The 24906-nt window shown below is 36.0% G+C and overlaps 1 protein-coding gene and 1 long non-coding RNA gene across 2 annotated transcripts in view; one reads left to right on the top strand and one right to left on the bottom strand.

Moving 5' to 3' along the window:
- Positions 1-19491, bottom strand: part of LOC126647667 (uncharacterized) — a 62178-nt gene extending 42687 nt beyond the window's left edge. The window contains exon 1 of the long non-coding RNA XR_007630637.1: positions 19363-19491. This is a non-coding gene — a long non-coding RNA (uncharacterized LOC126647667). The remainder of the gene's footprint in view (positions 1-19362) is intronic.
- PDE4D (phosphodiesterase 4D) overlaps positions 18622-24906 on the top strand; it is a 388091-nt gene continuing 381806 nt past the window's right edge. Inside the window, exon 1 of the mRNA XM_050330054.1 lies at positions 18622-19019. Coding sequence (XP_050186011.1) covers positions 18637-19019 — 383 coding nt within the window. The 5' untranslated portion in view covers positions 18622-18636. The remainder of the gene's footprint in view (positions 19020-24906) is intronic.

Genomic DNA, 24906 nt, shown 5'->3' with positions numbered 1-24906 from the left:
GGCAGGTGGGGCTCGTTAGCCCTTAAAGGCAACCCACCTACGTCCTAAGGACCTCGCTGCCACCGTCCAAGTTCGCTTGGCCCCGGCAGATGAACCTTAGGATTAAAGGGTGGGCTCAGTTCCGTGCACACTGTGTCTCACCTAAAAAATCCAATGCGCAGGCTGGAAGGTGTAAAGACCTTCCCCAGATCTTCGCTTGCGAAGACTGGCCATTAATAAGCTATTCTGAAATCCTTTTTAAAAATTGGAATTTTGATCAAATGCTACTGTTTTATTCAATGGTGGTAAAATTTCTGATTTTTCAATTTGACATAATTATTTACATAACATAGACTGGAAAGAGATGTTACTATGAACTGTGGATGAATAGCATATGTGTGCATGTATTTTCTAATTTAAGAAATAATAGACTACTGCTGTTTAAAATAGCCATTTTGAAACAGTTACTTTCAGTCAATAGATATATCTGAAAAAATCCAAAATGTGATATATCCCTCTTTGACTACAGGGTCATATAATTAGCAGATAAATTTTGAGACAGACTTTTTAAAAGCAAGCTAAAAGCTTAAATAGTCTGAGCTGAGTTTTTTAGTTTGGTTGGTTGCTTTTTTTTTTGTTTTCCTTGTTGGTTGAGTTTTTTCCCCTCTCATGCCATTCCTCCAATTTGCCCAGGCCCTGTGTATGGTAGCCCTCCAAGAAATATCAAGTGCTCCTACTGTTTTGGTGTCATCTACAAATTTGCTAATTACTATGTCATATTTACATCTTAAAGTCCATTTAGTTATTGGTGTTAATCAGTCTTGGCTCTAGTATTAACTTCTAGGGAACTCTGTTTTCACCTAACTGCTGCTTACATTTGGAACCACTTGCCCACTAGCTTTTGTCCCTGATTATCCAAGCAGTTTATTGCTGGCCTTGCAGTCCACTCATCTAGTCCACATGTCTGCAACTCAACTAAAAGGTTTTGGTGAAAGTTTGTCAAAAACCTTGCTGCCACTACTCTGGTCTTTTACAGAGCCAGGAAGTTCTTCGTGAAAGGGAATTAAGTTCATTACATATGATTTGTCCTTGATAAATTTATGCTGACTATTCCCAGTTTCTTATTATCTTTCATATGGTTAGAAATTTCTCCTGAGAGACCTAGCCCAGTAACCTTCTAAGGATCTAGGATGAGGCTGGAGTTGCTTGTAGTTCTTCAGGTCCCCTTCCTCTCCATTTTAAAGACATTTGTGCCATCAGACCATTTTAGGCTATTGGGAACCTCTTCTGATTATTACAGCTTTTCAAAGACAATAAATAGAACATAGCCTCACAGTGACCTTTACCAGCTTTGTCAGCAGAGTTGGATGTATCCTACGTGGTCCCAGAAAGTTAACCTAACTTGATCTTTCCCCACAGTCGGTGGTACCTTCTACTTCTCCGACTCTCCTTCTGGACAAGGTGACCTGAGAGGTCTAAGAGCTAACCTTGCCAGTAAAATCAGGCAAAGAAAGGTTTGGATACTTCATGATTTTCCATTTCCTTTGTCACCTGGTTTCCTAGTCCATCAGCAGCAGGCCCACATTTTCTTTTTCTTCTTTTTGCCTTTAAGGTACCTTTTTGTTTCCCTTCATCTCCGTTGTCAGGTTCATCTCCAGTTGAGCTTTGACTTTACTGATACCACTCCTGAAAAAAGAGGGAGTACTTCAGATATCCTCCTTGGAAATGTGTTTCTTCTTCCATCTCCTGTACTTCTCTGTTTTTATTATCAGAGGTTCCCCTTGCAGCCAGTTTGGTGTCCTAACTATTGTTTCTAAGCCCTTAATCAGTTTATCCATCATATTACAGAAAAGTGACTCAATGGCTGATTATGAAGTATTTTTATGATTAAAATATTATTTTAATATTCAATTTTTATTAAATTCCTATATGCATTCCATTAAAATGGAGAATTTTTAATGTGACTACACTCTGGTTTTGCATTAACTTAATTTTCTTTGTTTTAAACAGAGTAGGGGAAATGTTTTCTTGTTCCATAGTTTATTTGATTATTGGTTAAAGAGACTGGTCATTTGCTAAAAATGACCTCTTTAAATGATTTTTCCTGATGAGTCTTCTTAGTCTGTTGAACAGTCGTATGCTTACATAGTTATTGGTGCCAGCGTCTGCAGCTACAATGGCCCACTTTGCAAAGGGTTAACTCAAAAGTAAAACACTACTTCTGATTTTAATTGGTGAAGCAAGAGAAGGTTTGGAATTCATTAAGATGAGCTTTACTTTCTCTATCATAAATGGTGGAGATATTCTATCCATGTTATTTGAAAGATGTATACTTTTCAGGTATTGCCTGTTTTTTTGGGTAGTTAATCAACAAAGCAGATATTTTGTTAAAATACTTTGGACAATCAATCAAACCCAAACCCACACACTATTCAAAAATTGTGTGAAATTGAAAATAGTGATTCACCAATGATAATGCAATGTGAAGAGTACTGCATAACACAATAATATCTTAATAGATACTTGTTTACTATGTCATATTTACATCAATTTAGAGATGACAAAAGAAATCAGAAAGCTTATCCAGTCAGAGGAATACACAGTGTCTTGTTCACGAGGATTTTTCATGTTGGAAATTGGTTTTTTAGATTAGCTTCACTACTGAAGAAGTCTTGGGCTCTTTCTGATTGACATTTCAATCATCCTCACAGCAGTAGCATATAAATACTGCAAGAAAGAAGCAAGAAACTGGACTGTCACAGCACATAAAGCTGAGGGAAAGATAGGAATCACTTTGAGTGATCCAGCCAGCAGCAGTGGGTTAATCCAACCTTTGGGACAGTTTCATCCTAGCTATTTTGTCCTAGAAGGATAAAGTGGACTGTTGAACAAGACCACAGAACAGCTGAAAGGCACCTGATATGATTGTGTGAACAGCGCCTAATCTCTGTGCAGTCAAGGCACACCTGGGAGAGAGAATCAAATTAGAAGCATATTAATTCTGAGCATTTATGTGACCCAATCTTTCCACAGGTCTGTATGCAGAGTCACTATTGTATTATCTTTATTAAGACCAATTTACACGGTTTATTTTTTTTTCACGTGTTCCTTTCTCTAACTTGGCAGCAGTGACAAGGAGTTGCACAGGCAAAGAAAGGATCTAGGCTGTGTAGGGAATCAAGATGTTATCAGTGTTCCTTACCTTCCTTACTTTAGTAAAATCATGTAAGGAGAAAAGTAGCTGATCATGTAACCTAGCAATTAGTACACACAATTAATAATAAAATTGGATGCTATTTTATAGCCTTATTTTATTTATAACTTTAACCACACCTGACTAAAACAATCCTCCGAGAAAAAAATTGGTTGTACTTTTAGGAGGTTACTTGAAAAGACTTGCCTCATTAAGTGTGTAAATTATGGCTGTCCAGTTCTTTCTTTTGTCAAGTCCCTGCTTATGGACAATACATATTAGAGGATATTGTCTAGAAGGACTCTTGGTCTGGCTAAGAGTAGCTATTCTCTCATAAAATAGATTGCAATAGTTTTTGGTTTTATAGATCATTGTCATCTGTTGATAATATGTATTCCTTCAACTTGGTTCTGCAGAAATTTCATCCATATTCAGACTATTAGTAACCATAACTTTACTAATAAAGTTTTATTTGTACATGTGCATAGCAAAGCCTTCATTTGTTTTATGAGTTCTGTCTTTTTAACATATTCACTAACATTTCACCTTACTAGCAAACGATACAGTTAAACTAGATTCCAAGTCTGACTTTGGAATTTGAACATCTAAAAGATTTTAAGGTTGATATTTAAATAGTGTAAAATATAACCACCAAGTATGCATAGAATCTTTGAGGTAGTGGTGATAAGACATTTCATTTCTAGGATTATATATTGTTTCAATTGAAACAACATTTTCATAATGTAAAAGTTTTACCGAAGTGTTATTAAATTAAATGACTTTTTTTTTGGAAAATATATTTAAAGAAAAAAAATTGTAATCTTACATATGGAACTTAATTTTTCCCTTCAGTATGGATCATTTTTTATTTGAATAGTATAATTTCTTATTAAATAGAAAGCTTAAATGGAGAAAGTCAGACTTGAATTTATTGAGTTCATGCTTTGATTCCCATTAAAAAAATAAAGTGGAAAATTTATAGTGCAGGAAATAAATAATATTCCAGTTTAGAACACAGGGGAATAAATGGAATTTTCTAGAAACAAGAAGTTCTTTTCTTCACGTTTGTAATCAAAAGGATACATTGAAGTGATTAAGCATAGAAAATGATTTCCACACACATAATTTACCTTAGGTATACTCTTTGAGAAGAGTTTTTGAAGTACATTCACTCATCTGTGGACTTTATTTTTTGTTTCTAGTTTAAGGCTCTGAATTATCTTCTGGTTCCTCTTTAACTTCTGGCAAAGACAGGACATTACATCTCAAAAAATAAGTGGATTAGCTCCTCTTCAGACTTAAATATACCATAATTTATCTTTCCACAAAATGGTCTTCTTTAAAAGACATAAAGTCTATAAAATGGAGATTAAAAGAAAGGACTTCAAAATTATCTTGCAAAAATGTATGGGCAGATAATTTTTTGTTCTTGTTAAAGCAAAGAAAATAGAAGGGCTAAGCCATGAAAGACTGTGACTGGTTTTATCTCTTTCCAGAAGTGAATCAATTCGATGAAACCTTTGTCATAAGTCTGTTTCTTGAACTTTTGAGTACAGATGATCTACTCCATGTGATAGAGTAAGATCTGGTTGACTGCTATTATTTTCCAAAAAGTAACTTTCTCTGCAATCTAAGGTAATGGCTATATAATGGTCTTGTTTTGTTCTCTCTTGTGACATCCCTTTTCAACCATAATTTTCTTTAATTCAAAGGTAACTCTGTTCTTCTTTCTGGTATAAGTGAGATGGTTATTAAATGCAGCAGTTCGATGATGAGAGAAGTGTGATTAGGTTGCTGCAGAACCTCACAGACCTCACAATAAAAGGCTTCGTTAAGACAGTCAATGGCCTTATCAGGTCAAAGAAGTCTGACATGTCTGCATGTCCATAATGGCAAATAAATGTATGGTGATAAGATAATTTTTGATAACTATGTAAGTCCTGAAATTTATTGAACAGCAGAATTGAGACATATCAATTGAGACAAGTCAGTAGTTGGATTTTCAGCTGCTTTTATCTAGTTTTACATACCAGCAATAGGATTTTTTATGGAAACTTTGTCTGAAAAATTTGAAGGAGTTGTTTCTTAGACTACAAACTTGCTGCAGTATTTCCTTCCTTAGTTTCCTTTTGTTAACCTATTTTGGCTCATATCTCTTTCTCCTTCAGATGTTTCCATGTTTACAAGTGTTTATTTTAATCTCTTTCACTGTCTAAAACTTCTATTAGTTATACATATTCTGCTTTTCTTGGCCTGCCACAACGTAAGATAGTTCTCTTGCACATTGTGCATAATTTTTGTAATTGTTCCTTATCTTCAACAGAAGACCTGAGTTCAGTGTGTTTTGAAATTATCACCACTGGACTCATGCACGATTGATAGAGTCCACTGAGTAGACTGCATACAGTAACTTACATACAACTTTATTCAGTTATGGTTTCTAAGACATTTTCTGTCAATTAAATTAATGAATGCTTTGTGCAATTTTGGAAAATGAATTGTCACCTTTTTCATGAGTAATGTAAGTTCAAATGTAAATTGCACCATTTTATACATGGAGACAACTACAGGAAGATACTCAATAAAAAGTAGCAAAACTTGATGTCATGCTAGCAATTTTTCTGAGTCAAAGGTCTAATCAGATTTTATAATTGAAAAAATAAAATGTATGAAAAAATCCTAAGCCCTAAATGTTGCTTTTGAAATGCTTCATGTATTATGTATGCATGAACCATTGCTCTTCTGCACCAAATGTGAATAAAGACATCGGTAGCCTAGGGTACCCTCTGGACATAGTTCCATAAATTTAGCCTTAACTGAAAACAGAGAACACAATGATCTTAAGATTTTCTCTGTTAAGTAAAAATTACATGCCAGGTTAAAGTGAATAGCAATTATCTAAAAATGCAATATAATTACGATGTCTTTTATGTAATAAAGGAAGAAATCACACACAAAATTAAGGAGGTTTAGAAAAAGCCCTTAAAATCCCAACATTAAGATCACAACATAAACAAAATTCGTTTCTCTAGTAGTTTAAAAATCTTAAACTCTTTGTTAACATGCTTGTATTTCAGTTGATTGATATTGATTTCCTGGACAAAGCAAAGGTGACATGTAGTTTGTTATAGTATTTTAGAGAAGATTTACACAAAATAAAGTATAAGTTGCCACCCTGAAAACCATCTTCATTACTACAAATGAATATACTTGAGAGTTAGATTTCTATGAACATTAGTTACTACTGAATTTGTATTAGAAGATCTTCTTTGGTTCTGACAACGTACCTCTGAGATTTTCTCTTCTTGCCAAATGCTTGAGTGAGTAATGGAATTGCAACTGTTGCATTTTTTTTGTATGTCCATTACATGAATAGAACCTGAAAATCCTGAACCTCAGATCAAATGTAAGTGGCATTTCAATTACAGGCTGAGTTGAGGATCCATAATTACTTTGATGATCTTAGAAAATGTGGTTGTCCTTACACAAAACCTCCTGACAGATGTGAAATCTGAAATTTCCAAGAAAGGTGAGGAATTGCTAGGAGTTGCTAGATGGAAGAGTTTTCCCTAGATTTAAGGACAGTCACTTCAATATTAGGTTATTCTGCCTAACTTTGATACACCTTGAATTTTGAAAAAACCAACAACAGAAACTCGACAACAAAAAACTGCTAAAAATAGCAGTGAGAACACTTTAAAGAAGACAAAGTAAAGATAAACAACAGATCTGTGATAAAAAAAAATGCAGGAATGTAAACACTAACCTTTTCAAGTTATTTTAAGTCTTGAGTGGAAGTAGCCTTAGATAACCAGGATAGTAATGTCAGAGAACATAATGTTAAAAATAATTGAAATAAAAGGGTAGATGCTAAAATTTTCTGAGAGCATTTGTGGTTTCTGCTTTTTTGCTTAAATATATTCTTTTGACAGCTATGTAACTAAGAATGTCAGAGAAGAGACATCCAAGCCTAATTAAATTTTTTTAATCCATTTTAATTTAGACCTTTGAATAACTACAGTTCAATTGGCAATACAACTTTATTTTTCAGTCTCAGAGTTTCAGTATGATCAGATAAAAAAATTTGCAAAGCCTCTGTAGAATGTTTTCCAACAAGCTTTGATGGTAGTGCAGGACAACGGAAGTAATATTCATGATAGTCCTCCAATGTAGCAGTAGCAATGGCTACTCTCTTTTGCACTGATTCATGACATGTTATTAACATGACAATGAGAGGAATTTTTTGGGTATTCTCTTTTGACCTTGAATCCAATTTAGAAATCCAATAAAACCAAATTTTCTGATAATTCATGTGGTAGGACTGGCAGCTTTAACACAGGGAATTCAGTAACTGTTAACTGGTTCATTTAATTATAAATTACCATAACTTTAAATAGTACAGATAGCTTAGAAGGGTTATTAGATAAATAGCTTATACTTCATAAATATTTTTAAGGTATTCAGAGAAATCTTCTTACTCTACAAAACAAAGAAAATTAAATTTATAAGCAAAGTTTGACTGTGGTAAGGTTTTTCCCAAGAAGCAAAGTGAAGACAAACAAAGAAACCTCCCAGAAAAGCTATGCTAGCAGTTTTGCTAGCATTTTGTCAAGACTAATCAAATATGCCTGGAGTATTACTGAAGTAACACAGAGTACCAGGGACCTGTGATGAGAATTAGTAAATGATGCTGTTGAAATGGCTTAAATTAACATAATTCCTCTCTTTTATAGCATTTTCCATATAAAATATGAAGACATGTATGATGCTTAATAGCTACATAATTACTTAAACACAAACATATCTATTATATGATATGCTTAACTAAGAATTAAGAGAGTATGCCACAATCTATTGAAAAATGCAAAAATACTGGAAAACAGCAGGAAAATTGTTGCTACCAGTACTGTGGTGTAAGAGATTGAAGAATATGAAACCCACTTAGAAGACATAGTTTTATCTCAAACATTTCAACTAGAATTGTCCAATCCTATTTAATGACAGCATTTACTGTCGGCAATTATTTCACTAATAAAAGCAGTAAGTGGATTACGATTTCTTAGCCAGTACTATATCTCAGAGAAATCATGAGTATTGAGCTACTGGTGGTGGGTTTTTCTTCAACATTAAATGACTATTAGCTATCCATAAATTATTATTAGTATATCCATAAGATTGAGAACCTATGATTTCATTGCCTGAGTGATCAGTGATACTTAAAGTCCTGATTCCCTGAAGCAGAAGATGTTTGCTTGTATGCAAAACCTGAGGACAGAACTTAATGCTTCATATTTTATGATACCTAACAGATTGCAAGAAAGTAAACAGGTACCTAATTTATTCTGTAGGTAGATATTGGAGTATTTGTTGCTTCCTACAACAATTAAGGTTATGTGTACTTTTTGGTTAGTACTCATGACCAACTTTGTATGTGTAGGCAAAGCTGCTCTTTTGTTCCTAACACCCTCATGATACTGAATATATGAACATTTCTTTCTTTGAATTGTTCACTATTAAGAAAAAAATTGACACCTACAACCTCCAAACCACCAGTAACAACAATGAAATGGAAAATCTTACAAGAGTTCCCCATTAATTCTGAGGTGTTAATAACATTCGTACACTAGCAGCTAGGCACTGATAATTTCCAGTGTCTGTGACCTCTTCTTCGTCCATTTTTGAGTACAAATTTTACATGTTCTGTTTGCACTGGATCATGTTAGTACAAGTAGCATGTAGTCACACTGTTCTAAAAGAGGTAATAGTTTCTAATTCTACTATTCTTGCTCTGTAAGGCTGTTGATGACTTAGAGGAGAAGCAGGGCAACAGTACTTCAGAGAACAGTGACCCAGGAGAGAAGCATGTGGGAACGTTTCAGAGTTTCTCTCTTTGTGATTGCTACCTTGGATAGTCATAATCTGGCTAGCATCCCAATAATATCATCCCAATAGCATCCCAATAATATCAAGCAGAAGCTCAAGTTTCTGGTTTTCTTTTTCTTGTTTGTTTGTGTGAGTTTGGTTTTGGTTTTTGGCTTTGTTTGTTTGTTTTGTTATGTTGGGTTTTGTTTGTTTTGTTGGGTTTTTTGGTTGTTTTTTTAAAGGACTGGAAAGTATGTTTTAATAATTCAATCTTTATTTCTCTCTGCTTGAAATACTGGTGAGGGGAAAAAGGGAGTTAAAGAGAATGGTGTGGGTGCAACCTGAACTGATAAGATCAGATAAAAGCATTCCACCATTTTTGTAAAAGAAGTAATTTGAAAAACATGGCATTTTACTGTGTGAACAGTTGCCTATGAGATCTTTCATATTTGTCTCTGGAGGGCAGTACTCCTCTTATACAACTGATTTATTTGACAAACGGGAAGGAATTTTCAGCCAATGAATTTCACATTTTCAGAGCATAACTAAACCTGATACATTTTACAGACTTCAGGCAAGTACTGCAATTCAAATAATGTTCACTTGTAGCTCAAATATCAGCTGTACAATCCAAATTTCAGTGAAGACAGCAGAAAAACCTCCTAGTGGTTTTAGCTGGAGACTATCAAACCAGTATGACCTAAGGTCAGAAAATAAAGTCATTAATATCATCGGGGTATTTTCAGCAAGTATGGGATGAACGAGTAAAAAATGACAATTTTGAAATATAACACTTTAAACCCTTTTTTTAGATCTCAAGTTAATATCCTTCAAAAAAGACCTTTACTTTGGAGAGTTACCAATGAGAAATTAAATTGGCAATATTTACACTCACACACATTAGTGGATGCTACTTTACCCTCTATCCTTCATTTAAATAACAAGAAATCCACTGATATGCAAAATTAAATTTTACTATTCAAAATGTTAACATTTTTGATTCACCAAAAGCAAGTCATTAGGAAAGTTTTTACTGGAAATAAAATTTGTTAAGATAAATTACATCTATATGATTTATTTGTTTAAAAATAATTTATTGAAATAAACGAGTGATAGCGATTCCTAAGTATATAATTAAAAATATGTATTTCCTCCTCTATTATAGAATTTGACAACTGAATTAGTTTCAAGGTATTATATTTTAAAATTTTTCTCTGTGTCTGACAAAGTTAAGATTAGGTACATGTCAATTAAGCTCACCAGCAGTAAAAAAAATGATACAGATGAATGTAATTTTATTTTGAATGCTGTTTTGAAGAAGGAAATGAACTCTATTATTCATTCTAATTATAGTGGTAGAATCTACTGCTTTATTTAGAAATACAAATAAATAATAATAAAAATTACTTTTTAGGAAGGCTTAAGTGTAATTAGCTGGAATATATTGACATAAACCTTTCCATTCCTTCGTCTTCTTATTACATAGGAACAGTCAGCCAAAACAACTGTATTGTTCTTCCTGCAAAGTGACTATTTTAAAGCTCATTTAAAAAATATTTTTACTTTTACTTTCTATCTTGCTTGATAAAGTTGGAGAAAATTGTTAAAGCTGATGTGAGAGCTTGACGAAATCAAGAGATTGTAGAGGGAAACATTTCTAATTAAAAAAGACTTGTTTCAAGGTTAGCCCTACAAAAAATGTTAATTCAGTTGAATTAGTGGAATACCTAGTAGCCTTTTATTTTTGTATCCTTAACAGAACTTAAATAGGAGAAATAGGAGATGTTGATTACTCAGTAATTCTAACTCTCATTAGAAATTATGGAACTAATGGAGACAGTAAGGCTTCATATATAACCTGAGTAATATAAAGGACCCAAAGACTTATAGTGCTTAGTTCTAAATAAACAGTTTATCAATCTTTATTCAAAAGCTCAATCTTTACCAATTAAGATTTGAATCTTCTAGCACCTTTAACAAAAGATCGATTAAAACTTTAAATCATTCACCTGCCTTCAAGTTTGATTAAATGCTCCAGTTCTTTTTTATTGTTGTTGTTGTTTGTTTAATTTTTTTCCCCAGTGTTTGTTATTGAACAAACTATTATGCTTTCTCGCTGAGAATTGAGTGAAATAAGTTGTTTTTTCTAACTCCTAGACTTTCTTGTTTGTAGAACTCAGAGTAAAATCAAGAGGATTTCATGCTGTGCAATAATGTCTTGTAGGAATAAAATGCTCATAAACCCATGAAACCTTAACTCACTATGTTTCATGCAAGTGTACACTTAAAACAATATCCTGGATGCCACCCATGGTCCTCTGCTTGAAGTGAGCAGATCAATAATTTAACTGACAGAATGGAAAAGAAGCTGGAGAAGTTGTTCAAAATGGGCTAGATGCTCACTTAGAGATTTTTCTCCCTGCTATCAATGGTGGATGTGTGGTTGTATTGTTTGGGAACTACTTCGGAAACAAAGTTTCAGTGAACATAGAACCATCCCCTATTGCTACAAAAAAGAAGAAACTCCACTGAGCCTGTCCCAGGGTTTATGCTTCATTTAATCTGATGCTGTGCTACAGTGGAGAAAAGGAGGTACTGAGAAGAGCACTAACTATGCTAAATCCCTTCTCTCTTGCTCTTTTCCAACCAGGAAAGTAGTAACTGTTGTTGTTTCCTACTCCAGCTGCAAATCAAGGCAGTCCTGTAAATATTTTTAAGATTTGCTTCCTTTCACGTTCAGTAATTACATAGTGCTAGCAAAAATCTAGCTTATGATTTTTAGTGTGCTTCTGAAATAGACTGTCTTTGCTTGTTGCTCCAAGTGGAAGGTTACATGAAATTGTGAACTTAGTGGCTGCAAAATACCTTTCATCCCAGTCAGCTCAGTTTTTCATCAGCAGAGCTCTGCATCAGCCTGGGGGTGTCAAAGCTCATGCTTTAGCTGTGCCTGTCCATGTAGCTTCAGTATCAAACACATGGTTCTTACATCTGTGAGATGTTTTAAACTACCTGGGTAAATGGAGAAGGTTGGCTTTGTATACCAGGATATTTGTCTTTGCAGCTGGGTTGTGATGAATGTATTCCACAGGACTGAACTCAGCCCTTTGAGAAGCAAGAATACAATCTATACATAAGCCCTATGCTTTTGCAACTAGAATTTTGATAATTTCAGAGAAACATCCTTCTGGCATGCGTAATCTCTGTAAGAAATAGAAATTGTATGGTCACAACAAACTGTTAGCTTTGGGCTTCAGATTTTGAAAGCCATGAAGTAGTCTCTATTGTAGTAAACACTTAAATGGATATTATTTCCATTTTACTCTATATTACAAATTAACTTTGTATCTATATCACCTATTTTAAGGAGATCTTTGAATAAATTGTGACTGAACACAGGGAAAGTTAAAGAGCACTCAAAGATGTCATCCGTAAAGTAAGCACTTTCACTTTGCTTATCTAAAGAAGACTCTAGATTATATAGCTAACCAGATTACAATGTTAGTTCTTTTTCAAAACTGGAAAGTGTTAATCCTCACTACAAAACTCTATAAAAAATAAACTCCCATGGAGTTACCTGCACAAATATCTTTTGCAAACTGGAAAAGGAGCCTTCCTAATAGGTGACAAGCATCAAACCTACATAATTATACATTTCTAGATCAATCCCCTTTTTATCATATTAATAGTAATTTTAGTAAACTTAGATTATGCAGTCATTACATTACAAAAGACATTCAGGAAAATAAAAAGTCTATTGATTGTTAATTTCCTTCTGAAAATTCAAATTAAAACATACAGAGTGCTCTTGCTGTAACTACCCCTTGTTTGCAATGGTAAAGAAGTTCATGTAATGTCAGTAAATTCTACTAGTAGATTATTTGAGACCTATAAGGATATATTCTTGTAATATTTTCTTTTTTTCTATTATTTGAAGTCCTATACCTAACAGCACAATCTATATTTATTCAGTTCCCTATTTTCTAAAACACTGATTTTTTCCTTGTTAATAATTCATGCTTTCAGTTGATTTATAGAATGATGATCTGTTGAATTCTTTTTTCACTGCTAGCAGCAATGTCTTTCTACCTCGTGAGTCAGATGTGATACAAAAATGTGTATGAAGAGCTAGTGACTGTTCAGTGTATCTGAAATTCAATCTTATTGAACTTAAAAGCCCCCAGTGAAATGCACAATAGTAGTCTCTTAAGTGCCATGGTGCTGAATTATAACAAGACTAGTATCAGTGCTGTAGTCAGTAGTGAATACTACTGAAAAAAATTTATTATTATCTAATGTGTATGTTTTCCCATTGTTTCTTTTGCTGTAGAGACAATGCAAGTTATTTTCTTTCCCTTTACCGCTGTTTGCAAGGTCTTTAAACTACTAAAAAAGTATTTACTCTGACATGAAGTGGGTGGACATTGCTAGTTTTCTAATAAAATAGCTCTATATTTTCATTTCTAATCCAGTTATACTTGTTATCTCCTTAATGTATTGACTGTCAACGCTATGTTTTTATCTCAATTTTAAATGTTTTCTGTTGCACTTAGACAATATACTTCCTTTATATTCTGGCCAAAGGATTGCATGTCATCATTACTACAAGGGGGTCCCCATTATTTATTGTGTGTCAGAATTACTTATCTTCAGTGGATTATTATCGCACATGGCTGTTGAGAGCTGCAGTGCCATTCTGAAGGAGTAAGAGATCAGCAGTTTATATAGTACAGTGTGAACACTACTACTATCAGCTGGAGAGACCCTTGAAAATATTATCAAAACCTTTGTAAATAAAGCTACAAAAGCAAAGGGATTTGTTTTTTTTGAGCTCTATTCTTTCCATTATTCTAAGTACTTCTTGAAAGTAATGACATGTTTTTAAAAAGAGATTTGAAAGGTTAAGAATCCTAGCTAACTTAAGACGGGTAGAAGGTTATATTTCATTTTATGTACCTCTCTGCGTTTTGGTGTCATGTACACAGACAGCTCTGATAATGCAATGCTAGTAGATGGGTACATCTAGAACAGTAGTTCTCGTATTCAAGCCTCAACTCACTTGGGAGTTTCTGATTTCCCGTGAGGAGGTTTATTTTTCCAGGAAAACAAAAAGAAATGTATTTTTCTAGATCATTTTCAGTTACAACTCTCAAATGTAGAATGTTCTATTGTGATTGAGTCTTCAGCATACTTAGTACTTTTGAGGATTCTGTGTGAAAAAAGCTAAGCAAGTAAAAAAAAAAAGTGTCTTGACTTCATATAGGAAATATTGACAAAAAATATGCTATTCTTGGGGGTTATTTTGTTTGGGGCTTTTTTGGCTTTTTTTTTTTTTTTTGTATGTGTGTGTGCATGTGTTTTTTGATTTTTAGATAAAGCTTTGAGCTCCCATTGATATTGTATTTTGCAGGGAAGGGCAAATATTTTGTGTAAATGTTCTGACGGTGTCTTAGCACACTGGTGTAGTAAATAAAACTTGTCATACACATGTTGTTTTTAAAATATAAATACAAGGATTTGTAGGTGACTGAAATTGGAATCAGGTATTTTACTGTTCCTGAACATCTGCCTTTATACTGTGCCATGTCTCAGGCCCTGTGGTTAAGACTCCGTTTGTGTAAAATACAGTAGCAACATTATATTTGTATTTTTTTGATTACATAGTTGAAAAATACTATGTAAGTGCAAAACTGCATTATTCTTAACAACATAACACTACTACTAAGTATAAAACAGGTATTCAAATGGAATACATCAATGCTATTTGAAAAAAAGAGACAACTTTTATAGAAGTCTCATTGGCATGAAAGTAAAATAAGGTTTCTGCACAAGAAAAAAATACACATACACAATCTCTTCCAAAAAGAAAGATAGAAAACACACAAACAACAATAAAAATCCCAAACCAAAATTGTCTGGAAAAAAATTAATGTAGTTTTTTAGGTTAATTCTAATGTAGTACTTTCTTTTCTACTTGTACAAGCATTGACATTGTAATGCAGATAAATTTGTAAATCTGCTGCATTTTCTGTGTTTCTCAGAGCTAATTTTTTTTATTTTAAAATGCTAATATGCTTTGACTATCTGTCAAATTGAACTTGGTGTCTAAAACATTAGGTGTACTCTGAAAATATAAGATTGAATGGGGAATATCAAAAGTGCCCTTATAAGTTCAAACACACAAGATGAGATAAGACTGATTCAAAGGGCAATGCCAGAGTCAATCCAAAGGGTATCCATGAGGCTGCTGTTTTTACTTTGTGGAAAGTCATAATGGTTAAGGAAGTCCCTGACAGCTGTGAAAATGTTGATGCTACCCTCATTCTTAAGAAAGGCAAAGAGAAAATTAAAAGTACTAGAGACTTAAAAATCTCACATGATTTGGTGGAAAGGTCCAAGCACATCTCTAAATATATTTCCAGACATGCAAAAGACAGGAAGGTAGTCAGGACTACTCAACATTTAGATTTACCAAGGGCAAATATTTTGGCGTTGACCTAATTGTATTCCTTTATGAAAAGACTCTTTGGAATAGAGAACAATGGGTGTAGCACACCTTCAGTTTAGTAGAAATAATCTCCCCAAACAGTCTCATTTGGAAACTGTAGAAATCTGGACTGGATGAACTGACTGTTAGGCGGGACTGAAATGCAGAGAATGGTCTCTTAGAATCTAGCTAGCAGGTGTCAAGGACATCACCATAAGGGGTTGCTACTAGAGCCCATGTTGAAGTGTAGAGTTCAGCACCCAGACAGGACAACTTGAAGCACTGGTTCAAGCCAGCAAGTGATTGACTGGGTCACAACCATGCTGGAAAGGACGTGGGAGCTTCGGTGGACTGTGGCATGGATAACAGCTAACACTGCAGTCTTCATCATAAATAAAACAAACTGTGTGCCAAAGTGACTGTAGGTAATGAATGAATTGGAATGCTGAGAGCCCAGAGGAGGCTACCAGGAAGATGGCTCAGGCCTAAAGAACATGATCATTGATGAGAGCTTGAGGGGGCTGAGCTTGCTGAGTCTAGTGTGGAGGAGGTAAGAGAAAATCTGAAGGCATCCTGCAGCTGGGAAGATTAGTAGCAAAAGACAACAAATTTAAACCTTTGACAGTGGTACCATGCTATTTAAGGAGGGGCAAGGGTCCCTGGCTGGGAGGTTCAAATGTTCACATCAGGAAAATTGTCCTCATTAGGAATACGGTGAAGCACCACAGTAGGTTATCCACAGAGGGTGGTGAAATTCTGTTGTTGGAAGATTTTGAGATTCAGAGAAAGCTGTGGTTGATGTGATCTAGTGTTGATTAATAGCTCCATTTTGAGCTTGAGGTTAGACTGGACAACCTTATGAAGGCCCTTCCAAAATGCTCTTCTCTGACTCTGTGAAATTACAGAGAGATTGATCACAGAAATTTCGTCTAATTTTAAGAGTAGAAGGAACTAGCAATTTTGAGATACAGTCCCTGTGCAATATTCCAGTGGAGATTAATGAGGATAAAAGGTAGTTCCTCTTCTCTGAGTTAATGGGTTTGCATCCTATGTCCTACATTGCAATTATCCCCATTGTTATATTTTGGATATAATTCTCTCCTCTTGTCGGACTTCAGTCATTTCATCTTCTTCCAATTTATGTGTCCTGCACATGCTGTCAAAACTGTCACAGTCTTACACAGCTAGGTAAGTAGTAGCATCTAAAATGTCTGGCTTGGAAATAGTCTTGTATGTCTGGATAAATAGCAGAAGAATCCGAATTTCATAAATGTGAGCTCAAGCTCAAACTTTCTTCAATGGAAGTACTACTTAGGCTCTTTTCCAGGATTTACAATATTTATTATGACTTACTATTTTCTGAAATTGTTTGCTGAAGCTAACAGTTATTATGGCAGGAAAGAAGAAATGAATGGATGGTGGATGATCACCAGGATTACCTAGGAATGTACTGTTGGCTCAAAGAAACCCAGACTGGGAGTTTTACCCAACAGAAGCTTGGATGCACATGGTTAGAGGGTGAATCTTAATTTTAGGAGCACTGTATGTGTGGGAAGAAAGGCTGGCTTTAGGATGGAGAATGGAAAAAGTGGATCAACACACTTATGAGTTCACAGAGATGTGCTTTTGTATTAGTAAGAAATTAAGAAAAGAAGAAATTAAGTTCCAAGAGAAATTGATGAGGTTTTAAATTATTGCAGATCAGTAATGGAAAGAGAAAAGGGATGACAAGACCAATTTTATGATTGAGGAAGTAGAAGTTGTGCATGAAGCTAATCAGAACAGTCTAATGAGTAGACGAACATTGACTGCAAGAAAATGTATAGTTTTGTAAAGGTAATGTAGTAGAGATATTTTTGCCATTCTTTATTGCTTGGTTCTGATACCTTGGCAAACAGAATAAAAGGACGATACAAATACATATTAGTAGTTTTGAAATTAGTATTTCCTTTTGTCTTTTCCATATGCTATCAAGAGTGTAGAGATTAGAATTTTGCTGTGAACAAGAAGTGTTAGACTTTGGAATATTACCACACACCCCAAATACCTATTCTACTTAAAAAAATAAAGAAACTTGATACTTTGTTATTTTTCTGCCATTGTGAATTATTAATTTTAAATGAATACAAAAGAATTTGCAATATAAAACTAATTTTAAAACTCTCTTATGATGAAGTTCCTGGTCTGTAAATTTTAACTTTAAATGATTTTTTTCCTGCGGCATTTATAAAGTCCTGAAACTAGTGGAATATAATCAAAAAGCTTCTCTGTAGCAGTAGGCTCAGCATCGCTATAATTAAACCCTTCTCGCCTTGATTTACAGCCAGTCTTACTCCTTGCTGGGAGGGAGCTTACTCATCGATGAAGATGGCAGACCAGGGCAAGGTTTCAAGTTGGGAAAGACGATTTCTGAACCTGATATGGCAAAGACTGGAAGCACGATATAGGGAATAAAGGGTGGGGAGTGGAGGAGTTTAGGGAGTAAGAACCCATTTTTAACCCACCTCAAAGTTCTCGGTGAAGTGGGGTGTGTGTAAATTTGCTACCTGCCGTCTCTTGGCAGTGAGAGTCCCCCTGGGGGAAATTGTGTCCGGCCATCAGCCACGGCCTGAGGAGGTTAGAGGTGCGCCTCGGGAGAGGCGGGATGAGCAGTGGCAGGGAGAGCCCCTCCGCACTCACGTCTGATTCTGTTCCCAACTCCGAGCCCTGCCGTCACCCGGGCCGTGCTCTGCCCCTCCTTCTGCACACTCTAGCGCGCCCTGTGCTCCGTCCGCGGCCCGATACCGGCTCCACTCTCCCCCGCCCTGGCTCCCGCCTGGCTTTAAATATTCCTGGAGGGAAGCCATCCCCTCTCCTGCACCACCTCCACCACCTCCTCCTCCTCCACCTCCTTCTCTTTCTCCTCCTCCTCAACCCCTCCGCCCCATTCTCCCCGCCTCCCCTCTCGAGAGGAAAGACCCGGTGGCGCGGCGGCCCCAGCCGCTCCCACACCCGGGCGAGGGGTGGCGCGGCAGGAGCTGTCCAACTTTTCAGCACAGTTTCCCCGGCGCTTCCCCCAGGGAAGGTGGTGGCCACCGCCCCTGCCCGCCCAGCGCGGCCCGACCCGACCGGCGGCAGCATGGAGGCAGAGCACGGCAGCGGCTTGTCCGCGATGCCTGGCGGCAGCGGTACCGACGGCAGCAGCGACGGCGGCGGGGGCAGCGGGAGTCTGAAAGCCCCCAAGCATCTGTGGCGACACGACGAGCACTACCCGCCGCAGCTGCGGCAGCACCAGTTCCTCCAGCACCAGCAGCAGCACCCCGGGCAGCCGCCGCCGCCGACCGCATCGCGGGGCCTCTGCCTGGCGGGGGCTCGCGTCAGGCACCGCGGCTACTCCGATACGGAGCGATACCTCTACTGCCAAGCTATGGACCGCGCCTCCTACGCCATGGAGACCGGCCACCGTCCCGGCTTGAAGAAATCGCGGATGTCTTGGCCCTCCTCCTTCCAGGGACTCAGACGGTAGGAGCGGGCTTGGCCCAGCGCTCCGGCCGCGGGTGTGGGGGCGCGGCGGAGGGGCCGCTCTCGCACTCCCCAAGGCTGCTGCGGGCCGCGGGGAGCGGGGGCGGCGGCCACCGAGGTGTGGGCACGACGGGATCCCCCGTCCGACCGTCCTCGCTCCCCGCGGCTGGAAGGAGAAGCAAGGGGCATCTCGCAGTTGCCGAGGTTCCTAAAGGGAGGTGGGGTCGGGCTGGGCAGCTTTGCCAGGAAGCCCGGGCTTGGACGCTGCGGGCACCCCTCGGGCAGGGCTCGCCTGGAACGGGAGTTACCGGGCACGGGCTGCACCGTGTCGTCCCGTACATACCTGTCTGTGCGTGGAAAAGCGGTCGCGAAACACGTGGGTGGGAGCGGGACGGCGCCTGTGCTAGCACAGAGCCGTGAGCGGGCCGAGGAGGAAGCTGCTTCGCTCCGCTGCCTCCCCGGCTGCCCCTCCTAGCTGGAGCTGCCCGCGCTCTCTGGGAACCCTCAGTGCTGGTGCCGAGTAGGAAGGACGCCTATTCGTGTGATGTTCGCACAAAGTTAAAATAATGAGAGCTCAGGGAGCTGGGAGACAGTGTGGCAAATGCAGAGTTAGGGTCCTGTTAGTTTGAATGGGTTTAGTTGAGAAAATAAGCTAATGGTTTCTTAGTCAGAGGGAGGAGTCAGTCATCTACTAGTCTATTGTTCCCCTCTAAATGAGCTGTGAATTATTTTTCAGTGTGTAACTCACCAATGCCTATTTTACCTTTGATGGCTATTACAGGCATCCGTTTTAAAATGAAATTCTCTGTCAAAATCTGTAGGATGTCATATTTGAATGATCAATTTATTTTTCGGTCATCATTTTTAGTATCTGGAACCACTTCCTTTTAGTGGAAAGCCACACGCTTGCACTTGAATTTTAAATAGACATTGTGAATAAAGGATTCATGGAGAGAATGGCGGGCGGAGGAGCAATACTTAATACTGAGTTACTCCATAGATTTTTGATTTCCTAGATATTTAGATTTTTATAGTGCGATATGCTTGATGAATAAGTAATAGAATCCTTTCTAAACAAAGATTTCTTTGTGTGCTTCTGTGGTGCACACTGTATTCTTTATTATGGAGCCTTGACCATAAATCTGAACAAGACATACTTCAATATTCTCTGTTAGATCTATCTCTACCTAATGTTGACTTCATTCCCACTTCATATATAATTAGGAAATAAAGAGAGATTTGGCAATTGTAAATTAGAACTGTATTTTCAAATCAGTAGTCTTTAAAATATGTCTTTTAATATCTTTGATTTTCATGCAGCCATTCTGTTGATACACCTTTATATCACTTGTGTGAACTCATGCTTGTCTGAAGTTAATGATTTTTCACCATGTAAGATTTGAAAACAGAAATCATATGCTTCAAAAAGGAACAAATGTTCCATTTAAAGCTTTTTTCAATACATTCCTCTTTCTTTTATATAAAAAACCCTCTCAGTGTCTAGGGTTTTTGACCTTTAAGATTGAATGCATTTCTGTTTTTTAAATACCAAGAAGTTTAATTTTTATAAATTATATTGGTTTGTTTGAGTATATACAACATTATTCTGTAAGTGATTTAGTTACTGAGGGGATGCTAACTCCAGGTGGGAAGGGAGAGTACACATACTTTTGTGAGTATTTTAGGGCCATTTTAAATTACAATTCATATGATGCCTAAGTAAGAAATAAAAATTCAGTATGAACATAGTTTGTTTTTTTAAACTTTTATTCTTTTTATAAGTGCAAAAATGTTTTGACAAGACATGCTGCTTTAAAATTAAGAGAGGTCAGTAGATTTTATTTTATTTCTATAGGATTGGTAAATATGCCTCAAACGTTCTTCCTTTTTAGAAGTAGTAAAGCAAAGCAGAGTAAAATTGCCCAATCTGATTCACCATTCCATGAGTTTCTTAGAATAAATTCTCATGATGAAATGAAACAAACAGCTATAGTGTGGAAACACAAAGCAGACTGTAACAAATTGCTTTACAAATACGTTCAAGAAATATCAGAAAAGGCTGGTCTTTCCAGGACTTTAATGCCAACTTTTCAATCAAGTCCTGGTTTGATTGTGGTTTTTTGCATAAAAAGAAAATCAAAACATCTTCTTAGTGTTATTGTAAAAGTGGAGACTTGCAAAAAACCCCAATATTTTTGTGAAAGGTACCTGTCCTTTTTTAAGTATTTCAATTCCCCGTTTCATATTAAGGCTTCTTTATATTTCTCCCTTATTTAAACTATTTCCAAAAAACCATTTCTGAATGGATTCCCATGGATTTATCATGGTGTAGGGTGACAAGATTGTCTTTCAGAAGATCTTAAATTGCTCTGAATATTGTGTATGGAACTGAATAGAACTGGGGAAAATTGTGTATAGAAGTATGAAAAACACATCTGGTGTTAGGGATAGTATTAACATGAATGTCTCAAATGTACAAAAATTATATCTATGAAATTATTTCTCCAGGATTTGTTTTGTTTCACTCTAAAGATACTATAATTCTGAAAACCTCGATGAAAGCCATAATGGAACACTCAAGAAGTCAAATATACAGTTTTGAAATATTTTCTATTTTAAGTTTGGCAGAGAACTTAAAAATATATAAGAGTTACATTTTTCAAAAGAAATGAGAAGATATTACATATGTTAAAATTTGATTTAGAACTGACTAGTATATCTTTATTGTTCAAACTGAAGTGACAACATTTAAAAGGCAAGATCAAGTAGCAAAGATTCTAAATAGAGCAAATTGAAAAACAAAATGTGATTGTAGTTTGTGATACTAAGTATTATTTATAATCTTTCTAGTACTTTCTCTGTTTCTTTGTGACCATCAGTAACTGTCTACACAGCTTATTTAGTACAGAGCTATATTTCCTTCAAGGAATACGGTGTTCTTTTATTATACAGAAGACTGTATCAAAATCGTTGACTATTCTTAAAAGTCAAGATTATTTCCGAATTTTCAAATAAGAAGGTAAGTGCTTTGAATTCATATACATAAGAGCTATACAAAAGCCAGAGGATCCAAGAAGATAGCTGGCACTATCTGCGATCAGCTTTTTTTGCCAGTTGTTTATTGTGTGGTCTTGTTCAAGTCAGTTAATCTCTCTTTAACAATGTTTTCTCACATGTAAAGTCAAACCAGGTTCATGTTAAAGATCATAGAATAAAAGGTACTATGTAATAATAAATAGTAGTAGCAGAATTGGGAAATAAATACTTCAACTCAAATAATTTTCCAATCAACAGTGCAAAACATTCAGTGTAATAAATGAAGCTGTTCTGGTTATGTTCAGAAATTGCAGGCACCTCTATGTGCTTTGCACGTTACTAGCATTATTGCATGGTCTATATACACAGTTTAGTTGTTTAAAAAAAACTTAGCATTTTTAAAGGCCATTAGTCATATGTCAGTTAAATCATCTTGCCGTATCGTCTTTCTATGTTCTATTTTTCACTACTGAAATTTCAGACTGGAAAAAATAGAGCACAAACACCACCAGTCCTAGTTCCAGTAGCTGAGGAATTTCCCAGGATGTTGTATCCTTAAAATAAATCCTAATATCGTAGAACTTTGACTTCTTTTAATCAGGTTTCACAGATCATTATTAGTTTACAATAGGTCTTCTGTAAATTTTATCTCGATGTATTGATCTAGGCTTCTTCATGAAATCAGCTTTTCGTCTATACTTATATGCAAACTACTGCACAACAGTGAGGAAACATTAGTCTTTTACAATCCAGTAATCCTTGTGCTTGTTCCCAATTGCTGTCTATTTGAAAACCTACTTTGATAAGTGACCATTAAAATTAGTTGCTGTCAAAAAAAATCTACTTGCTCTCTTTCCATTTCTTCTATGGGACTATGTCTAACCTGGTAACATCTATTACTGCATTGCTTACAAATGGAGATTGCTCCAGTGTATGATTATTTTTCTTGAAGTGTCAATCTTGCCTTTATACCACTCTCTAATTGTAAATAAACCAAAATAATATTCAAAATTGAATGCAGCATAATGTTTCAATTGCCCAGAGGCTTTATTCTCAATTAGGAGCAGAAATGAGTTTTGTGTGTTTGTGTCTTGACTTTCTGAAGTCCAGAATATTGTATGCCACAGTAATCATTTAGATAGATAAACCCTCAGTATTTGTGTCTACTTACAGAGTCCCTGAAAAAATAATGAAATATTTGCAAATCTTGGCAAATATCTGTTTTGTTCTCCAATAAAATGCATACATCTTTCCCTCCTGAACCCCATTCCTTCTTCCTGTTTGGTTTGGAAGGCTGCTCTTGGTCTATCATACAAATTAAGGGAAAGGAAGAAGAGTGTTCTCCAACTTACAGGCTCACATATAATGCTCTCAGAATATTAGTAGTAATGTCTAATTTAATTTTTTTTTTGTTTACTTGGCAGTGTATTATTTCTTTGTTTACTATTAAGTAGTACTGGCATCCAAGATGTTAAGATAATTGGCATATGCTATGTCTCCCTCAAAAACACAAATACATTTTAAAGTTAGTAAACATTATTGAATTAATGTTTTTTGTGAATTGTCCATAGAGATAAATTAAATAAGAAACATATGTTGTCTAATGTTGTCAAAGTGACTGTAAGGGTGTTATTTTCTTGTTGTGAAATACTTGCATTTTTTGATTGTTAGAATTGTGTGACCTGAAAAATAGGAATAAAATTCTTTTCATACTTCTAAAATTCACATATTTGAATATATTTTATTATGAATGTTGCTGAGAATGAATGGTTCAAATTTTTAATTTAGTGAGTATAGATCTGGTAATTTAGCAGGATAATCTCTTCATAATCAAACAGAGAATAATCAGGATTTAAACACTTTTTCTTTGACATAGCCATATGAAGTTCTACCTTAAAATTATTAACATAACTGTTTACTGTATTCCTATTTTTAGAAGAGGTTTTAATATAGTAACATTATTTGAGTAGTAGTAGAGTTGTCTGTTGAGCACATAGGCTCTTGGTGTCAGCTCAGTTGCACTCTACTGACGCTCTAAACGTGTGGAGACACAAGGTGTGCAGCTGAGGAGTAATTTAGGTGGAAATTTTGTGTAAAACAGTAAGTTTCTTAAAAACTAATCTTAAATGGAATTAAATAATTTTAACTACATGGTGCACTTTGCTTGGAGAGTACTTTGGAGCTAGCAGGATTATATTGAGATTATATTGATGTGTTAAAACTATAAATGTAATAGGAAGCTAGGAACATACAGGAAAGCAAGGCAATACTATTAGACCACTAAATAGTTTGTCTTGACGGACAAGTTCCAAGACTGAATTTTTTGCTACTGAAAGGCAAGAGTTTCATGAAGGAAAGGTGTTAGACAAACACCACTTCATGTCATTAGATAGGATGATTTGAATGTAGGTTGGTACTTGCCAACATGAAGAATGTCAACGTTCCTCTGCCAGTTTAGTCAGTATGAGGTGTTTGACAGATCTAGAAAAGATGAGTATTGCCACAAAGTTTATTCTCATGAACAGGAATACAGCTTATTTCTGCCAACAAGAATTCTTTCTTGGTAATGAGTGGATCACCACTATGTCATGATCAAATATAGAGTTCTTCCAGTAATCTAGAGAAACTGCATTTAGTAATGCTTGTTTAGACTGCATACTTAAAGATGATAATAACATTTGTGAATAGGAATGAAAATGTATAGGCAAGATTTTAAATTCTGTTACTATTTATTTGGAATGCAACAATCCTGTTACCTGTATATCTTCCTTGACATTTTAAGGCCTTAATTATGTATAGTGAGGCTTACAGTAGGGAACAAGTATCCGTCAGTTATTAGTAGCTAGGACTT

Source organism: Myiozetetes cayanensis, unplaced genomic scaffold (assembly GCF_022539395.1).
Source record: "Myiozetetes cayanensis isolate MyiCay16 unplaced genomic scaffold, myiCay2020 scf4, whole genome shotgun sequence".
NCBI lineage: Eukaryota > Metazoa > Chordata > Aves > Passeriformes > Tyrannidae > Myiozetetes > Myiozetetes cayanensis.
Note: the sequence above shows the minus strand (reverse complement) of the source record. Positions and strands in the feature narration are given on the sequence as shown.